Source organism: Bacillus rossius, chromosome 11, assembly GCF_032445375.1.
Source record: "Bacillus rossius redtenbacheri isolate Brsri chromosome 11, Brsri_v3, whole genome shotgun sequence".
NCBI classification, from domain to species: Eukaryota; Metazoa; Arthropoda; class Insecta; order Phasmatodea; family Bacillidae; genus Bacillus; species Bacillus rossius.
Genome location: NC_086338.1, coordinates 13,885,691 through 13,906,801, shown reverse-complemented (window position 1 = coordinate 13,906,801; position 21,111 = coordinate 13,885,691). Strand labels below are relative to the sequence as shown.

General features: G+C 35.4%; 2 protein-coding genes across 15 annotated transcripts in view; both read right to left on the bottom strand.

The window, feature by feature from the left end:
• The window catches only part of LOC134536661 (lysosomal acid glucosylceramidase-like), a 41,672-nt gene extending 31,845 nt beyond the window's left edge, over positions 1–9,827 (bottom strand). The window contains exons 1-3 of one of the 11 annotated variants that reach the window (XM_063376482.1): positions 9,368–9,809; positions 8,503–8,601; positions 4,600–7,659 (exon numbers count right to left, since the gene is read on the bottom strand). The gene's annotated coding sequence lies outside the window, so the exon portion shown is untranslated. The other 10 variants (XM_063376478.1, XM_063376481.1, XM_063376479.1 and 7 more) reach the window with 10 other exon arrangements.
• A 1,419-nt stretch (positions 9,828–11,246) lies between these two features.
• The window catches only part of LOC134536659 (Bardet-Biedl syndrome 7 protein homolog), an 88,973-nt gene continuing 79,108 nt past the window's right edge, over positions 11,247–21,111 (bottom strand). For 3 of the 4 annotated variants that reach the window (XM_063376474.1, XM_063376476.1, XM_063376475.1), the window contains exons 14-16: positions 20,648–20,757; positions 13,754–13,972; positions 11,247–12,252 (exon numbers count right to left, since the gene is read on the bottom strand). In XM_063376474.1, the coding sequence (XP_063232544.1) occupies positions 12,122–12,252; positions 13,754–13,972; positions 20,648–20,757 (460 nt within the window). In that variant the 3' untranslated portion in view covers positions 11,247–12,121. Of the gene's footprint in view, positions 12,253–13,753; positions 13,973–20,647; positions 20,758–21,111 lie in introns of those variants that run through there. The other variant, XR_010075833.1, reaches the window with a different exon arrangement.

Sequence of the window (21,111 nt, the reverse complement as noted above, 5' to 3'; positions counted from 1 at the left end):
AATTTATTTAAGAAATTCAATGTTGAAAAAGTAAAGGTAAGGAAAAAAAAAGTTAACAAAATCTTGTAAAATAACTTCATGAAAACCCTATGAGATAAATATAAGTATAAAAATATATACTCATTTATATTACTAGAGATGTTAATGGCTGAAAATTAAATTGAAATCTGAAGTAGTTGGGTTGAATGTCACAATGCTGTGGTTAGTTGGCTGGAAATGTGATATGTTCGTAGATGAGAATCCACACGTGTGTGTGCTATGTGACAGGGGGCTTATTCTAAGTATATCATTATATCCATCGAGCCATCATGATGGAAAGTTCTCTCGAAAGGATTTCTAATGACAAAAAATATCAAGAGCAAGTAAAGTGTATTCTAAGTAGTTAATCGTTAAGACGCTATAGTTGCTTGGGTAAGTTTGGGTTTCTCGATTTCCTCTCCTCTTCTGAGACTTGAGAGTGGGCATGAAGTCACAGTGGCAACGAAACTAATGAAAACAACTTATATATTTCTTAAGTATTTTATATAAAACACTTGGTTCTGAAGCCCAAAGACTGAAATTTTAATGTAGTTCAAACCTTATCTCTGGATAAACTTTTTACTTTTTTAAATACCAGATTACTGGATTATACAAACTGTGATTTAAAAATGTATAAATACATTTTATTTGTTTATGTAATTGCTATAATAACATTAAATACATAGTCCAGTCCACTGATTTGAATTATTTTATACTAAGTAGGTAAAATGAAATAAAATTATAAGTTCACAAATATTAAAAAAAAAAAATTCTCTAGCTAAAGCACTTACATTTATTAGGAAATATATGAAAATAAATTATTAATGAATAAACTAACTCTTCATAGAAACTCAACACCTGTTAGCAGAAATTGAAATGCCAGTTAGTAACCAATCAACATATTTAAAATATGTTAATCTGATGCATTTTGAACTATTACAATGAAATTAACACAATTAATGCTTTGAATTAGCTGAATAAGATGTCCAATAAACATAATATCTAATCATAATAACATAACATCTAATACCATTCAGTACGATTATAAACTTGATAACTTATCTATCACAAAATCTCAACACGTCAAAGACTTAAGCATTTTAATTGATCAATAATTATCATCCCTAATCATATTGAATACCTTATCTCATAAGCTTATAAAATACTTGTGTCTCATTAATTTATTACCTTCAATACATAGAATATTTACTCTATTCTCTCTCTCTACACAGTGATAATAAGATCCAAACTTGGAATACATGTATAGATCAATAATATGGAACATCAGCAACAATACAGATAGTGTAAAGTTGGATAGGGTTCAATTAAAATTATCCAACTTCATTAACAAAAAATTAAATAACTGCAATAACATTGATCTAACGTACATTTATAGGTTCTTTATCAACTAGAAGATAGATTTTAGATGCTATATTTGTTTATAACTGTTATAATTATATTTTTATATGTCCTTACATGTTAAAAGATACTGCATTAAAATTTTAGTAATCATAACCCCCACCTTTTTTTATGTACACTTTCTAATACTAATTATATAACATATAGACTTAACACCAATTTTAATTCCCGTGTTGATTTTTTGCAACCTAACAGTGACAAAAAATTTGTTAAAAAAAGTTTTCTCTTGTGTTCCATTGTATTGCTAATCTTGTTATATTCTCTTTTTTATTTGTTATTAATATTCTATACAATCTTTGCTCAACCACAAATTTAATTATTTCCTGGTCTTTATTTCACCCCTTTAATAATTGATATTTTTCTTTTTTATTTATTATATGAATACTATGTAATTTTAATATTAATGTACTATACAATACTATTACTTATATTTTATTCTAACTAGCACTTGTATGTTAAATAACCATTATAACTAATATTGTCCTTTTGAAACCAATAAGTAAACACTAATATTTTCTTGTCAATTTTGTTTCTCTTTCATTTCTATGACTAATACTATATTTTTTGTATCAAATATTTCCTTACTGTACTATATTAATACCGTCAGCTGGGGTGACTTTGGCTCGATTTTCACTACCTTTGTCTGATAAACTGCATAAACCAACGAATATTTTTTATGTAATAGAAGAGATTCCAATGAACAATTTGACATCACAATGAAAAACATAAAAAAATTCTTCACCTTTTTAAATAACATGGGGTGACTTTGTCTCAGGGCATGATTTAGCTTGAATATACACATAGAATGACCAGTGGGACAATCTAACCCTTATTTTTACACTGCTTGGAAGCACAAAAGCCTTTCTGAGGTGTTGTGATGGTTGTCGGGTTAAAAATTGAGAGTTTAATTGGGTTATGAGGAGGGGGAAGGGAGGAACACAACACAATTAGCTTCTTTACTATGAAGAAAATTTATTTCTAATGTAAATTTGGATTGAACACATTAACAAAAGAAGAATATTATTGAACATATTAACAAAACAAAATAATATAATTTATTATTAAACATATTCACTCAACTCCGGAACTACAAACAGTGTTTCTTTTGACAGAAACCTGCCTTGCGAGGTTCAATTTTCTTCTTAATATGCTCCCATTCATACATCAAGATGTCACGCTTCTGAGGCCAATGCCAGTAATTCTTCCCCTGCTCCATGCAATCTACTGTTTGACCAGCTTCAGGGATGTCAACAATCTTTCCTGGATATTGTGAGTTGTATGTAACAATGACAAAATCGTTGATGCTTCACACAGATTTCAGAGATTCGCAGTTATAAATGATAACGGAGTTATCACCTGAGTTGAAAAATGTCTCTAGATTGCTATCTGAATCATTCACGACAATATCCTAATGATTCCCATCAATGTCTGAAGATGATTCTTCATGAACTGTTGGGGTCTTCTGTCGTTGATTATGTTTGCGCGTCTCCAGTTTATGTGGTTCACTTACTGATGACTGGGCAACATCTCCTACACTGATGCTTTCTGCAGGAACATTTAGTTTCTTCCTTTTCTGCCTAGGTGCATCACCACCAATCACCTTGTTCCTATGAGCAGTAAGTGATGCCATGAAAGCTTCTCTAATGAGAGAATAATTTGCCTCTTCATTTGGTAACCGTGCCAATATTACATCTTTGTCAACAGGGACAATGCCAAATTTCCTGAATCCTGAAACTTAATTTTCTTCTTTGTTCTGTTCAATCTGCTCCATCAATGACTTCAGGAGACTGGGCAGTTTATCCTTTGGGATATTTGGGAATTTTGACCCTTCAGCAGAATCATGCCAAGACGATAAAAGTGATCGCCAAGCTTTTTTCAATGGTGCATAGAAACTTACATCCAACGGCTGGAGCAAGTGGGTTGCATTAGGCGGCAGACAAATGAACTTGATTCTTTTTTCCTGGCAAATTTGCAACACTTGTGTGCTAATGTGAGAGGAAAGGTTGTCTCCAATGAGAGCAACGTCTCCTTGTAAATGACGCACGCTAGGGAGAAACAGACTTCAAAACCAGTCCTCAAACACAGCATTAAACCACCCACTTTCGGTGCGGTTGTATCTGGCTCCTGGTGGACCATTCACGATCCATGAAGACCACATGTGGTCAGCTTTGAATACCACATAGAGCGGCAACAGTTTTCTTTCTGCATTGCTGCATAACATCAAAGACGTGGAGGATTTGCTGTGGTTACATATGCGATCTACATATTTGGCTCCCCGTTTACAAATTACACGCTTGTTTCCAGGACTATCTGACACGTTGGTTTCGTCATAGTTAAATACCTATATGGATGGGAGGGATCCCCTCAATCTCCTTACTCAGATGATCTATATATGTCGTGATGGTTTCTGCTGACACACCTGCTCTAACTTTCTTGATATTTTGTGAAAACCTCACAGACAATTCAGGATGATCCCGGAGAAACCTTTTGACCCAGTCATAGCCTGGTGTGATATCTTTAAATTTTTTCACTGTCACACCTTTATGTTGAGGATAATTTCTCACAGTCCATCGAAAATCACTTTCATCGACTGAAAAACCAAACTCTGAAAACTTTATTAGATGGTCAACAAATGACTGTTCCTCCAGTTCATTAAAAACTCTTTGACCACCTGGTGTCTTGGTGTGAACATTCTTCTGTTTGTTTTTTAGTGTCGTTATAGGAATGCCATACTTTTTTGATGCTGTCCGTTGGCTCAATCTCTTCTGTACAACATCATCTATGGCTCTGACTAATGTTTGTCATAATTTTTATAGGGCCACCCACTACATGACAATACTTGCATGCCATAGCTACAAAGTCACTGTGAACAGACAATAAAAACATCTACATGTAGTACTGGTACACATAGTAAGGTAGATATGTGCCACCTAACCTAACCTAAAAAATGTGTTGCCTACCCATACAAACAAGTCATTTACAATTTGTTTGAATGAAACATTCTGACTAGGTATCTGTTTTGAGACAAAGTCACCCCTGACTGCAGGCAAAAATCCTATTGTTTGATATTTCCAAAACTGTATTTTATAAAACACTGAAAACACTTACTTTCTATATATTTTCTTAAAGTAGAGATATTACGGAATAAAATTAACTACTTACAAGTTTTCTCAATAAATTATAACCATCTGCTGCAATATAAAGTTTTCCAATGATATTAAGACCCCAAATATAAACAATAACATAACTGCAGTAGTATCCATAGATAAATAAACATTGCAATCGCCCATTATTTTTTTATTCATACTACCAACTCTACCTAGTGGTATCCATGATTGCCATCTTGTTTCTTCGTACTGGTAAAGGACATAGCATCAAGTAAATGTTTTTCCAAGTAGTGGGACAAAGTCAACCCAAGGTAGACAAAGTCACCCCAGTTGACCGTACTTAGATAATCATGAATTTCATATTATCTTATAAGTTGTATCCTGTATAAGTTCTTCCCTGTATAAGTTGTTTCCTGTATTATGTGGTTTATCTTTTTTATTTTTGATGATTTGTGTTGTTGTCTGTTTTTCTTAATGTTTTGCTTTATTTTGTATGTGCTGTTTTTTTGTAAATGTAGGTCATGCATATCCTCATAACCTTTTAAAGGTGTTGATATGTATGTTACAAATGGTAATTAAATAAAATCATAAATAAACCACATTAAAGCAAACCCAATTTCCCTTGCATCCTTTTAATTTTATATTAATAGAATTTGAAACTAACCTACCAAGGATAATTCAATCTCGTTTATTTCAAAAGTGCTCTAAATTTGTTTTTAAATACTAAACCAAATTTGTTATTTTTTTGGAAGTAAAATGTAGAAGATAAAATATCAAATATCATTCACCAGATTAATTAATATTAAAAATAAACAGCTGTAATTTTAATATATTTTCAGTATTTTGTTAAATGGTCAGCAGCATTTTGATCCTAACACGAAAGGTTGCTTTGTTTAGGAACTGTGTTGGTTGGTTTTCTGTCTGTCAGCATTCTATGTATTGCGTGTGTGGAGAAATGAATTATTTATTCTCTTCTGGTAAACCAACTTTTATGCTCACTTTTATACCCACCTGTATAAAAAAAGGTATAACAGAAATTGGGCATTGTGTGGGGTGGGCTTTTACAGTGGGATGTTAGATTTTTAAAGCCAAAATTACAGATGCGAACCATATGCGGGGGCGGCCCTTTGGCCGATAAATATGGTATTGAACGAAAATTTAAAATCAACTTATTCAGTGGAACTTTGAAACTTCAACTCCTTTTAATCATTTTTACACTCTTCAGTTTAATGATTCATGATTTAAAACTTCTTTATGGACATACGCCTGTGCTGGTTCACTCTGTACGTCACAGAGAAACCTCAAGAATGGACAGCAAGATAAACACATAAACACACACAGCGAAACGCCAGAATCACCTGATGTCAAGTGTTAAATACCTCGACGGCATAGAGAATTACGTGGATGTCAAAAAATATTACTCAGACAAACACTGTGGGATGACAGCAATGAGACCATGGTTTTTACCCTCTTGTGCAATCACACATTAAGGAGTTTTTAAGGAACCCTTTACCACTATACACAGGCACAAACCACTTGTGATATCAAAAAATACCTCACAAAAATAATGTTAAACAGTTAATGCACAAAAAAATTAATTTTGTTGGTTGGTTCAATTTTTACAAATAAGCCCATACTATGTAACTCAAGCATAGTGTCTATTTGAAATTGACAACCCTATCATTTAATTTGATCATTAATTAAATTTGCTTTATAAGTTCAAAGTAAGACAGTAAAACACACCTTTTTAGTGTAAATATAAGATGCTCAATATGAAAAACAAATAGAAAAAAAAATTTGTATACATAAAATCTAATCACTTGGCCTGAAATTGTACTGCACATTAATTTCAAAATTTTTAAAGGCCCTTATTCAATTAAAGACAAATTAAAGACTTTTTAAGGATATTAAGGAAATGTATGAACCCATGGAGTCACTTGCAAAAAATACATTTAAAAAAAAACCAACCTTGAACAAACACAGTAATAGACAGATGAACCCAATGATTACACTAAACAGATTATCTAGAGAACACAATGACAACACATGTTGACATTGTGTGCAGATGTTCCTGTGTTGTCATCTTGAAGTCTAGGTTATCTGTTTAGCTTTATTGTTGGATTCGTCTGTTTGCTGCTGTGTTATCCAAGGTTGTCTGTATTTACAGTTCATGTTTTACCAGTCTTAAGCTCATCCTACAGTGTTTGTCTGTGCTGTAAGAGTTCTCTATACATTGTAATCAGCTGATTTTGGCTTGTGTCCAGTGTGTTTATGTATTCATCTTTGTTGCTATTCTTGAGGTTTCTCTGTGAAATACAGAGCGAACAAACAATGTTGTATGTCTATTGAAATATTTTAAATCAGTCTTCCCCATTGCAATAACCATTCAAAGAAGGTACATCAAGGATTAATGTTTTATGTGCAAAAGTTGACATCAAATGTCTGCATTAGCATCTACGACAATTATTTTCCTATTCTTTCCCACGTCCCTCCTGCCTACCAATCAAGACATATTAAATGCAAAAAATTTTAATACTTATTATTCTGGGAAATATGCGAGCAGAAACGAAAATACCACGTTCGTTATTGCGACTGTTTAATAGTCTATGTCATGATCATGACTTATGGGTATGGAAGAAAAATTACTTAAAAATATAGTGTCTCAAACCCTCTCAAATATAGTAGAAAACTATAAAAACCCAAATCAATAAATATTTCAGGCTGCATAACATAAAATAAATATGATATTTTTACTATTTAAAAGTTTTTTTAAAACATATACATCTATGTATAATACATGCCAGAGTCCAAAAGCACGCTAAAAATATTTATTTAGAACAATGGGCCAGTCACATCGCTGGTTTGGCTGAAAATACTCACGTCACACACACTCACACACACACACCAAGCGCAGTGTTTGCTGCGTAATGCCTTGTCAGTGAGAGTCTCGCTATCTGCCTGTGTCGAGGGCCGAGCCTGATAAGGCGGGCCAGGGCTCTCCTGGGAGCACGCAGATAGCAGCAGCAAACACAGCACCACTTCACACTTGGCTCGAGCAAACAGCAGGCCGGCCAATCTCCACAAGAGTCAAGGTAGAGGTAGAGCGCTGATGAGACTGCACGGAAGCAAACATCTGAGGTGCCTCCAAGTAGGTCATACAATGGATTGACCAATCAGCATAAAGAAAAAAGAAAACTTATACTTAATATCATGTAAAGTAATCATAAAGAAACTACTTAATCTGTACATTACAGCTGCTAAACTCATTATAACATCTTATATTAAAATTTTATGACAAGAAAAAATGTCTACTAACATCTCATATAAAAAAAAAGTCACAAATCTTGTCAATACCTTAATTTCTCATATTTTCTCACACGGTTCTGTCCATTTTGCCACTGTGAGCAAAAGCCTACATTAGAGCCACATACCTATGTATTTGTATTCACTCTATGATGGTTACAGTTTGAAGTGTACCATTCCAAACACTTTACGATGGCTTAGAATGAAAACCTTGTATCTCATAAAATGCCAATTTTACAGCAGAGACAAAAAACCGTTTCTTTCGCCCCCCTCAATTAATGGTTGTACAATTCTTTTATGTGATTACTAATAAAATATTTTGGATGCCTGAAGAGGGTGTTTTCATGTTAATGTAATTTCATTCCTGCTAATTATGACATAAAAAACGTATTTTCGTCCACAAATTGAGATACGCGGTTTTCATTCTAAGCCATCGTTTAGGTCTCCATCACACAATAGAAAACATTACATGTTATTTTCATAAACGGGGAAAAATAAATCCTACAGAATATTCGTCACTGTATTAATCAATATTAATTAAATGAATACAATTATTTTGTACTAAAACTGATGCAGGATGCGAGCACAGAGTTGGTGTATTTCTAATGCGTGACTACTGACTACATAACTGCAGAAATGGTAAAACATAGCTCACAACAGTTGGACGCTGGTGCCAGCAGCTAGGCCAGGCATGGCTCAGCAAACACGTGCCTACGGTGCGGACTCCCTCCCACCACTCGAGGCTGATACAGTGCTGTGGACACTTACACTCAGTGACAGCCCCAACTCACTCACACCAAGGGTCGGACGTGGTTAAAAATATAGACTGGCCATGCAAAGAAATGCGCCAGAGTCATACCGTATTTATTTGTCTCTTCAGAATCCAACAAAATAATACTTAAACTAAATTTAAGCATGGATAACCCCAAAACTGTATAATCCGAACCCGGATAATTGAGAGTTTATTGTACTACAGCTTTCTTGAAAATATTGTGGGTCTCCAACACCTTTCACAGTGCTTTGCAAATCCTTACGGTTTCCTAGATTGCTGCTCAACACCAGAGCTACAGTTTCGGTAAAAGAGATGTTTACTGTTTGCTGCTCTCTGGTATATATGTAGGAAAATGAAAATAAGTACAGTAGAGCTTCATTATAAAGAACACGAAGGGACCAAAATTATGGCAGTTTGTTATAATGAAGTTCTTTATACCGAAATCACAATGATTGCCTGTTTTGGGGTTTTGAACATAACTCGATCTTGTTAAAAAACAAAGTAGAAAATCTAATACCAATATGAGTGGTACAAGCATCAATTACTTTAACAGCTATACTTTGGGATCAAGATACATACTACATACATACATACATACATACTAGTATGTATATGTACAATACAGAAATACGTAGGTAAGTTGTTTGCCAAAGCAGTAAGCCTACCTTTGGAATCAAGACAAGCTGTTTGCAAAAATGCTGTAATAAATCAAAAATATAAAATTTAAGAGTTAGGAATTTTTTTTTACATTTTATTGTCTTCCAAACTGGATCGCTGGGTGAGAATTGTGGATAATGTTGATTCGGAGATACCTAACTTTTTAGCCACATCAGTCTTTTTATTTTCTTTATCTACTGCTTTTAATATTTAAAGTTGTTTCCTAGAAGACATGTTCAGTAGTACGGTTTTTTAAACTATAAAAACAAATGCACCCTACACATGTAAAAATAAGTTATACATGTATAGCCACGTTTCTGGGAAGCCTACAACTCACGTAGTTTCGGTTCCCTGCAAGAATTTGCGAAGATTTCCGAAGTTTTGCGTTTTGGTATTAACGCCACTTCAGCCGCTAAATCAGAAGATCAAGCATGTTGTGACTAACCAAACACAACCCTTCGATTTTTATAATTTCAATTTTTGAGAGAAATCCGAAGTTTCACGAACGTGCTAGAGAACCGAAACTATGTGAGTTGTAGGCTACCGCACGTTTCACAAACAATAAACAAGAAAACGACCAGAGATGTGTGTGTAGCAACACTTTATGATGTAGCACTTCGCATCGGTTAAACACGTCGTGCGAGCATAGAACAAAGAGTAATGTCAGCGAACACCACAATGCAGCGCTTTAGTCGCTACACTAGTTTTGTGCATTAATTTCAACACTAGTCCATTGCAGCCTTCTATGGCGCGTATCAAAATAAATAAGATGGCAGTTTGTGGGTGAATGCCGACGATTTTATCCTTTTGTCGTTTACCGTGCCGGGCAGAAAAGTGTTCGTTCAAATGAATATTTATAGAATATTTAAAAAATTTGAACGAGAAAATTCGTACTAGTGAAATTTTTTTACGTTATGTTATATGGACGTCTGACGGGACCAAAGGCATAGTTCGTAGTAATGAATTGTTCGCTCTAATGAAGTTCGTTAAAACGGTGTTTTACTGTATTTATATGTAGCTCTCACACATAACAATGGCTTACATTAGTTTGGATGGAGTTTTCAGGGACTTTGAAAAGCTGTAGCACAGGAGGGACATATCAATGGATCAAATACTATGACAATATATAATAACAGATACCAACCAATAATAGACACAAAAAAAAGTATATACTATTAAGAAAATAAGTAATATATTTGCTGGTGTGTAACATCTCCCGAGGCTTACTGCGCCTTGGCAGCAGATGGATAAAAATAGTAAACTCCCCATTATTCGTGTTAATTGGGACCTGCCGATGCCCGTATAATTAAAATCATATAAAAAAAAAAAAAAAAAAAAAAAACCAGATAATTCGTTCAAGGTAAGGGCCGTTTTCGAATTAGTGTCTCTGCTTAAAAAAATACGGCACTGCCTAGCCATTAGTTCATGGTCATTTACAACAACCTAAGAGAGAAAGATAAGATCGTGCTGACCTTGCACACATAAATTTTGGGTAGGACCCCCCCCCCCCCCGGTCATTCGTTCAGCCGAATGCCAGCCAGACACGTCACTCACTCGCCAGGCGCCTGCCGTGCGTTGGCGGGTGGAAACAAACAAAGGGAGACGGGAAGCAGAAGTCAGGACATCCCTCTCAAGTTTAAAGAGTGACAAATGTGACAGCTGAAAGGTGGACGACACAAAGGGTCGGTACAAACAGCGTTGCAGAGTTTGGCACCCACGCGATGGCTTGCAGTGTTTGCCAGCCGCCGGCCCGCGTGACGTTAATTTTAAGCGTTGACAATTTTTACTTCTCTTTCTTTTCTGCACTTTTAAACCTTCCCGGATTATTCGAATCCCGAATTAGCGCATCACGGATTAACGAGGTTCTACTGTATTATAATAACTCAAAAACAGGGCACAACACAGTAAAATCACTTTGATCCATGGCAGAAATTTTTTCATATAAAATAAGTAAATAAAGAGATGAAGAATGCAAGAGCAATTGTTTATTTAATGTAGAATAGACAATTATTATGAGTTGTTTGAACACGACTCCAATCAATTGTTACAAGAGGTGTTTTCAGTACACACAAATACAGAACAATTGTAAAATATGTTTATGAAATAAAATAATTAGTACAGCCAAGATTGTATGGTGTTACAAAACAGCAAATTTCATCATTAAAAATAGTGGATTTCGTCTTTATCATCATTAAAAATTAAAACACACATAGGCTAATAATTACATATCAAACAGATTTATTTTGATTAGCAGCTATACCATTACATGCTAAGGTGCTTCAATTGTGTACATAAAACAATCTATGTGTATTGATGAAAGTTAAACAAAAAACTGCAGCTATAAGATTTAATATGTTACATAGTTCATGAGCGAGTAACAATTATAAAAATTATCTAAACATAAGTTTAACAGCAATGCCTTAAGCGAAGTTTTTGTAAATACTAATAAGAGTAATAAAAAAAACACGGAAAATCATTTTACTTGTAAGTTTCCTTCTGATTTTTCTGTGTACTCTTTTAGCCATATATGTATAGTATCAGCTACAGACTGCTTTTATTTACTTTTGAAAAATCACAAACAGAAACTAAATTAATATTTTTACTTAGTTTATACCATTTTAGGTTTTAAAATAAAAGACTAAAGTAAAGCTATATGAAAATAATTCTAAGTTTTTATAGGAAAAATAGGTTGAGGTTTTGTGTTTTGACATCCATTTCGGTGTTTGGTGGTGTAGGACTTCCTTTTCGGTGTTTGGCGGTGTATTGACTTCAATTTCGCTGCTATTTCGTGTTTATCGCTGTTTACCATATAATCTAATAACTAGTGCACATGCTCAGAGTCTGGTCACTGCTCAAAGAAGTCCAGGAGCTCTTGCAGGTCACCCTTCTGAAGGACTTCCAACAACTGCGGGGTTCTCCCCTTCACGTTAACACCTTTGAACTTGTACTTGTCGATGAACAAGTCCGTGATCATTCCTGGAACAGACACAAACAAATACACTTCAATTGCTGAAGGTAAAGTAAATAACTAAGAATAAAATGTTTAAGTCTTTAGCAAACTTACTGAACCAGGAATAGATCTTGTGTGACTAGTATCACATTAAAAAAAATACAATACAATGACTAAATATTACAATTGATTAAGTAAACACAAAATTTAAATTGGTAGTTTCTGCAAGGACCTCCAAACCAAGCCTGACAATCAGGTAACACACAAACTAGGTAGCACCTGTAATAACAAATTAAATTACTCATTTATGCATTGAAATGTGAAAACCTTCTATAATTTAATTTTTTTAAATATTACTTTAACAAGCTTACACGTAGAGCTGAATGAATTTAAACATTTACGTATGAACACTAGGTCTGACCGAACATAAGTGTTTTGAGTTAAATTTGACTATAATAAATTTGAATTAGTATTGGCAGAGAAAAATTTATTTTTTAACATTTGTTCTTGGTATTTCACATTAATGGTTATAATTATAAATACTTAGTCTTGATCAAAACTATAAAATAAGTACAGTCAAACCTCTCTGAAACGACCCCTCACGGTTCCCAGGAATAGGGTCTTAATAGAGGGGGGGTCGTAATAGATGTTTTCCGAAATTTAAGTTCATTTCAACCCCCCCCCCCCCCCCCTTCCCAAACCGCTACTCGCTAAGAAACCAGCCGTACAATGGCAGGATGCTGTCACTCACAATGCTAGACGGCTTTGCTTTAAACCCACTTGAACCTTCATGACAAGTCCGTCGCCCTACAGGCCACCTCTAAAGAAAAGATGTCAAACGACAGTTTATTTTTACTGGTTAGTTTACATGTATGTTTTATGCTTGCCGTAGTTAAATACACTAGAACCCCGATGTCACAAACCCCGAATTTAACGAAGCAGTGATTTTACGAATACATTCTCGGGAACCGTCAAAAAATTGGAAATTTTTACCAAAATGTGAAAATCAGAAAAAAAAAAAAAAAAAAAAAATGAAAGATCATTAAAATCTGTTAATTTTAACACAGCATATTTTTATGTCGGCTTTAATACTTCCAATAATGTTCATGTAAGAATAACAAAAAAATAATGGGACATTTCTTCTAAAAATATGGCAGCTGTAGGTTCTGCAACACGAGTGGGCGCACATGAAGCTCGCCCGGCTGGCTGGCGGCAGCGGCTTCACGACGCATCAGCTCACCCCTCCCTCCCCGGTATCATTCTTCAAGGTTAGCTCATCCCTCCCAGACACACAAACCATCTAGTGTCCTCCCTTGTAACACCCCAACTTCGCTCCCCTTTGAAAAACCTTCAGTGAGAAAATGCTCTTTTCACCCTCCCTTCTCCCGTAAAATTGGGCTATTATGAATGGGGTACTAAAGCGGTGAGGGAGGGGTCAAAATATGTCACTTTTCATAAGGATTCAGTGGGAGGGTGAGTGGACCACCCCCACCCACGTGGTCCCTAGCAATGCAGGTGCGTGCGGACCGTAGAGGCGGTCGAGGTGAGCGGGCTGCCTCTTGAACTCGGAGCGCAGGGAGGCCCGCTGGTCCAGCACGCTGCGGTAGTCCGGCAGCAGACCGCCGTCCTCGGCGCCCAGCTCCTCCAGGGCGCCCAGCAGGGCCACCTTCCTGGCCAGCTCGAGCTGAGCCTCCAGCCGCGGGTGGAGCAGGCGCAGCGCGTGGGCCGTGCTGCCCTCCTCCAGGGCTGCCGACACACCCCCGGCTCACTGCACTCGTCGTCATTCCAGTGGAAGGAAAACACTAGTTAGATACTAACTTAGTCAAGTTTTCCTCCAAGGCAAAACACTGTAAATCCTTACTAATATTATAAATGCGAAAGTAACTCTGTCTGTCTGTCGCCCTTTCACGCCAAAACTACTGAACCGATTTCAATGAAATTTGGTACACAGATAGTCCAGAGCCTGAGAAAGGACATAGGCTACTTTTTAATGCGGAATAAAGGGTTGTAAGGGGTTGAAAAGGGGGGGGGGGGGGGATGAAAAGTTGTATGGAAGTATCGTCATTTTTAGAGCTAGAAGCTTGAAACTTATTTTTTTTTAGGCATTCAAAGTTTGTAAAAGTTTTACCATAAAGGGTGTAAAATAACAACAGGGAATAGGGGATGAAAGTTTGCATGGAAATATGTAAGGTTTATGTGAATGTTTTATAAGTTTGCGACAAGAGACAAAATATTAGAGCTATTCTGATGTAACATTTACGGAGTCATTACAAAATGTGAAACTGAAGTTAATGCCAGTAAGAAACTTGCCAAGCACTGCGCCGTACATAATGAGCGCTATGCAGCCGCAGGGAGGGGGGGGGGGGGCGTGGTGTAGGTGGGGAAATATGCCTAAGTGTGCTTACCTGAACGGGCAGACACGTGAGGGCAGACGACTGTGTCACACGCATGCAAATACTGATTTTTTCCGCTGAAAATTCATTATTATTCACTGTAAATAGATTACAATTCGATTTGCTTACAGATTTTTTTTGTTTATTTAATTAATGCTCTTCGCGAAACACAAATAACTTTAAGTTTTTATGTAATAACGTAGTTTATAAAAATGTACTTAAATAAACTCATATTAATACTTTATACCTTATGTGCTTATGTACTTAAATAATTTAATAAGCTCTTTGCAGTGAAACACTGCAAATAACTCATTAAAGTATTTATACGTGTCTGATTTGTAAAATAATTAGCCTAAATAATTAAAAATGCTACCCAAAGACTCTATTCCACGCGGACGAAGTCGCGGGCACAGCTAGTCCACCATAATATTTAAATTAGCATTTGAATAAAGATTCCTTGATAACTTTAATGAGAATTTTTAACACTCACTCAATAACTTTAATTTCATAACTATTGATTTCATCTGATAATGATAGGTTTATTCTTTCCAAGTGGTTTTCTACTCAATTAACAATTGTAAAATCTTAGTTTATTAAAAAAGGGTTAATTTAGTTAGTTAGAATTTTTATTTTGCATTTAGTTTAAATAAATTAGAATGTGAGTTGTTCATAAATGATAAAAACTATACTTTACTGAGAATGTTTGCATATAATTTTTACCATTACCTACAACAGCTCACTAGACAAAATTTTGGTCATTAAAAGCAACTTCTTTTACTACAAGACACTAATAGTAATACCATTACTAGTAACAACAAAAAATGGTAAATTTTTTTTAAGTTTTCCAGGAAATTCAAAAATTTTTATTGACACACAAAATTTGGCACTGAACATAACAATTTACCATGTGCTGATCAATGACATTTCGGAAAGCATCATGCGGAATGTCATAGATTTGCAACACAACAAATTTCTAGAACAAAGTATTTCTATCTTATATAGTTTTTTTTTTTCCACAACAGCAATACAGTGAAACCTCGTTAATATTATCCCGCTTATTACGAACGACTCGTTAATATTACCTATTACTATTTCCCCGTGAAATATGCCCATTAAACACAATGAAGATTTGTTTGGTTAATACGAAATTCTCGTTATTATGTATAGCGAACAATAACAATTCCCTTCCATATAAACAAACAGTCATGTTTACCGTTTAATACGAACCAAAGATTACCACAAAGATACGGCCCCGCCTGAGTGTCCGAAGTGTGTTTTTAACTCTTATGTTTTCAAAATCACTCGTTCGTGTGTTCGATATGTTCAGAAATCACTCGCGTTTGTACAATATTCGATATATCGAACTTCACGTGGGATTGTATTTACGTTCGATTTTGTACTTCCTTTGTATACATGAATCTGTGCCGGACCAATAAAATCAAAATATATATTACGCCTAACGTGTTTAATATTTGTGTACGTTGTAATGAAAGTTTAAGTGAATTATCTCGTGAGAATTTTATTAAACTTTAGAATTTGTACGTACACACATAAAAATGGAGGCAAAACGTAAACGCAAGGAAATTGCATTGAAGACGAAAATTAAGATAATAAATTCAGTTCGTCAGGGTGAAAAAACGAAAACAGAACTTTCTGAAGAGTTTGGTATATCAAAATCAACCTTGAGTACAATTCTAAAGCAAGCAGATAAAATAGAAGAAGCGGTCAGGAAAGGTAGTAATCAAACTAAGAAAAGGATGCGCGTCGGTAAACATTCCGAATTAGAGGCCAAACTGCTGGAGTGGTTTCATCAGATGCGCGCCGCCAGAGTTCCAATTTCCGGGCCTATTATCCAAGAAAAGGCTGATCAGCTGGCACTGCAACTCAGAATTGATGATTTCCATTGCAGCAACGGATGGCTTCAACGCTTCAAAGATAGGCATAATTTGGCCACAAAAACCATTTGTGGCGAATCTGCAGCTGTCGACCAAACAGCAACGAGTGACTGGCTTCAGTCAGTACAGACCATCGTAAGTAAATTTGCACCACAAGATGTGTTTAATATGGATGAAACAGGGCTTTTTTACAATCTGTTGCCCAATAAAACTCTAACCGTAAAAGGTGAAAACTGCCATGGCGGTAAACACAGTAAAGTTCGTCTTACAGTTTTACTATGTTGTAATCAAGATGGCAGTACTAAACTTCGACCCTTGGTTATTGGCAAGTCTGCCAAGCCAAGATGTTTCAAAGATGTTGCAGCAAAAAATCTGCCAGTAGATTACGTGGGTCACCACAAAAATGTTCCAGTTGTGGTTGTTAAAATTGGACAGGAAAATGGCGACTCTAAATCGCAAAATTTGGTTATTGTTGGACAACTGTGCTGCACATACTGCTCATGGTATGAAGTTGGAAAACATTACCTTACTCTTCTTGCTACCAAATACAACAAGTGTGACACAACCACTCGACCAAGGTATAATACAGTGCTTGAAAAGAAACTACAGACAGCGCTTGGTGAAATACCTTATCAGGCAGTGTGAAAAAGGAAAGACTGAGCTTCCTAGATGGTCAGTTTTGGATGCTATCCGCAGTATAGCCATGTCGTGGGACAGCATCAGCCAAAAGACAATTGTGCATTGCTTTGCAAAAAGTGGTTTTGGCCAGCAAACTGTTGAAGAACCTGACTGTGTTCAACCTTTAGAGGATTGGCAAGAGTTAAAAGAACATGTGCAAGTTGATAATGACTTCAATGAGTTTGTTCATATTGATGACAGTGTGTACACCAGTGCAAGATTAACTGCAGAAGATCTTGTTGGTTCACGAGGATTACAGGAAACACCAAGGGCTGACGCTGTACAGTCACTTTGTGAGGGTGGTACAAGTCAGGATAATGATGGTGATGACGACAATGGTGAGGTAGTGCATAAACTTCCAAGCAAAAGTGACACAATCAGTGTCTTGCTGCAAGTGATGTGCCAATTGACTTGATTGCAGGATTTGAGAAGATATGTTCTGCTGTAAATGATATTTACAGAGATAAGTGTGTCCAGAAAAAAATTAATGATTTTTTTAAACCTATGTAAATATATCTTGCATACTTTGCATAAGAATTGCTATACACTCAACAGCAATTAACTGTACGGTAAATGTTAATCATTATTGTCAAAACTTTGGAAGCAAATTAAATAAGAATACATACATACGTATATGTATACTAATTATCAGTCTGTTATAGTATATTTTATTAAAACTATTAAAATTGCTTCTAAGTGTATTTTGTTAGTGTGCATGTCAATATCTGGCTTCTATTACAATAATAATATTCCACATTTTTAGTGCTCTGACATGTAGGAATTCAATATTTCTTATCGAGTTCTTAATCTACCTATTGGCTCAAGAACCTCATTAATATGAACCTCGTTATTACAAACTGAAATACTTTACTCCCCTTCAGGTTTGTATTAATGAGGTTTCACTGTAATCCATTGTACTGATGTCTGGAGCAAACATGATACTAAACTCTTTGTGCTTTGTGTTGCAACATAAAGGTTACACAGCTTGTATCTTTATATTTTTGATAATATATAGGAAAGAATGGGATGGATTTGTTTACAAGAAAAAACTACTGCATATTTAGGGTACATCCATACTTACTTTAGACACATTTTTTTAAAATTTGTCATGTGACAATAATGGAGAAAAAGCTTGTTTCCAAAATAAATTCAATTACCCTAATTTATAAATTTACACTTTTTGTTGCAGTAATTTTTCAGTAGATTCTCATAAATTGTTATTTATGGTATGTAAAGACTAATTTTATGTGTTTTATGTAAATTTTGTGCTGATGGTTATCTTAGGTTTGATTTAGTTGATTTCGTAACATCACAAACATACATATTGTGTATGTTCTGCTCTGTTTTTATGCCAAATTAGACTTTCATTTTCCAGGTTCTTGGTTTGGTTCACGTCAAACTTGTTCTCAGATTTAGGTTAACCTACACACAATGTCAAGTCTCATCAAAGATACAGTTGTCCTGATAAAAAGTGTGTTTGTTTAACATGACTTATCAGCGCCCCATTATACCATAATCCGACCACAAACCAGTCATCTAGACCAGTGTTTTTCAATCTGTGGGTCGCGACCCCGAGAGGGGTCGCGAAGCCTTACTTGGGGGGTCGCCGGCTGAAGCTAATAATCCTGACTCGTTAACACTGGATGCCTGAAAATAAACCAGACAATATAAAAGTGAATAGTCAATAAAAAATAAGTACGCGGAACCTTTGCACACCAAAATGAAGTACAATAAGAAGTTGTATGCAAACCTCAAAGAAATAAACATCATAAAACATCAACAGTAAAAACAGCAACAGAATAGACTCGACTTGAACTTATCGCTAGTGTTTTGAGGGTCTTAACAACACTTTGTGGAGACTAGGGAAACACAATATTATTACCTGAATCATAGTATTTTGCTGCTGACTAAGAGCTTTCAACTTTCGTTCAAAGAAATCCAACGGCTTATCAGCTTCTTTTTTATGCTTGGTTTGAGATGCCGCATAAGCTTTGACGGTTTCATACTCTCACACGATAAAACATCGCCACAAATTATACATTGAGGTTAATTATTTATGACTGTGAACCCGTATTTCAAATAACTGTCATCGTAATGTCTATTTTTTTTGGGTTTGTTTCACCACCACCGCTATTGACACTCATACCAGATGTTGAAGGCTGCGATATTTTTAGAAACTTATCCATTTTACAAACGCGCCGAGCAAGTGAAAAACAAAAGAATGACGTCCGTACTCATCGGTGACTACGCTTAACTGGGTGAGATGAGAGTTGAAACAAAAGAACATTGCGAGCGGCGGCGGGTGGCGCGCGCGGGTTGCTTCCTGTCGCCGCAACGACAATGCAGCGTGGCAACGTGGCCGTCGCCGACGCAGTTTGGCCCGCGCCAGTTGGCGTCCAAGTTAAGTCGCACGTAGCCTTACCAACTTACCTCGTACTTACTTTCAAAACTCTCGCGGCTTTCTGCAGAGTGTAGATCCGAATAATAGATAATTGTACCAAAATAGAAAATACCATTAACGTAGTCTTTTAATTAAAATATTTATTTGTCTTTCTGTGACACAAGGGGGTCGCCGGAATTTTCCAACTTGTAAAGGGGTCGCGAAATCAAAAAGATTGAAAAACACTGATCTAGACCCTAGTTAGCACAGTTGCTTCTTGTCTCACTAGAGCACTGGATAGCCTGTGCTGTAGCTATATCTAGTAACACATGTTAATAACTTTTTCTCTCTGGGTCAGTATTTAATTTAGGCAAACCAATAAAAAATTGCTTGAGGAAAATGTAAATATTTGTTCAAATGAGATGAAGTAAATTATAAAAATATAAATAATACAAATTATCTAATACTGCAGTAGCAACACACCAAAGCAATTGCAAGTTATGTATGTATCATAATGGGCAAGGGATGGAACTGGAATCTCACAGTTAACAGAGTTCTGTTAAAAGAACATGTACATGTACATTGTTTGCAAAAACCTAAATTGTTCTACATCTAAAATACTCATCTTTACTTAACTCAGATCACAGCATTCTATTAAATTAAGATATCACTAGGCCTGTGCAAAGCTTCAACTAAGTGAATCAATTGAAGCTCATTTTAATGTTTGATTTGATTTCGCCGGGAAATTTGCTAATCGTTTTATTTGAAGCTCTGGTTTTGAGGCAAAGCTTCCCATATGATGAGAAGCTAGGCCTTTGTTGCAAAGCTTTAAAACATGGTTGCCAAAGAATCGCTCATGGAAATAATTATGTAGTTTTGTTTTTGTGATGTATTCGCACAAATAAAGTTGGTTATTTAATAAAATCTAATGTGGCTCTCAGGTTTGCTTTTATGAGTACACAATATTAATACTAAGCATAGTGCCTAAAGAAGTAAAACTTCAAAAATCAGAGACTGCATTGAAAATAAAACTTCAGAGAACAGAACAAACAAGATGTACTAAACAGATCATTACCATATGAAATGTCGAGTTTAATCTTTTTCTTTGTAGCTTCCTTGGTGAGAATGTCTTTCAAGATTGATATCGTTGAAATGTTGTCAGACTTAAATTCTGCTACTCCCTTCCTGCAAATAATTGAAAATTGCATGAAACAAACCAAACAAACACACTTGTGCTACATGGGGTGATATTTAAGAAAAAATTAGAACAATGTATTAAAAAATTGAAAATATTTTCCACAAAAGATAACTTTAGGATATAAAATACACACAAAAATATTACTCTTAAGTCTTCTTTTTATTGTGACTCACGAAAAAATACTAAATTTACCATAGAAGGGCAAGAGGTGATATGAAGGAAACTTATACACTATCAGTTCTGTAGCTAGTAATGCAGAAACCACACTAGACTAGTCACCGAAAAAGTTTGCATCAAACATGCAGCTATATTTTGTATGGCTTCATTACGCAACATCGCCA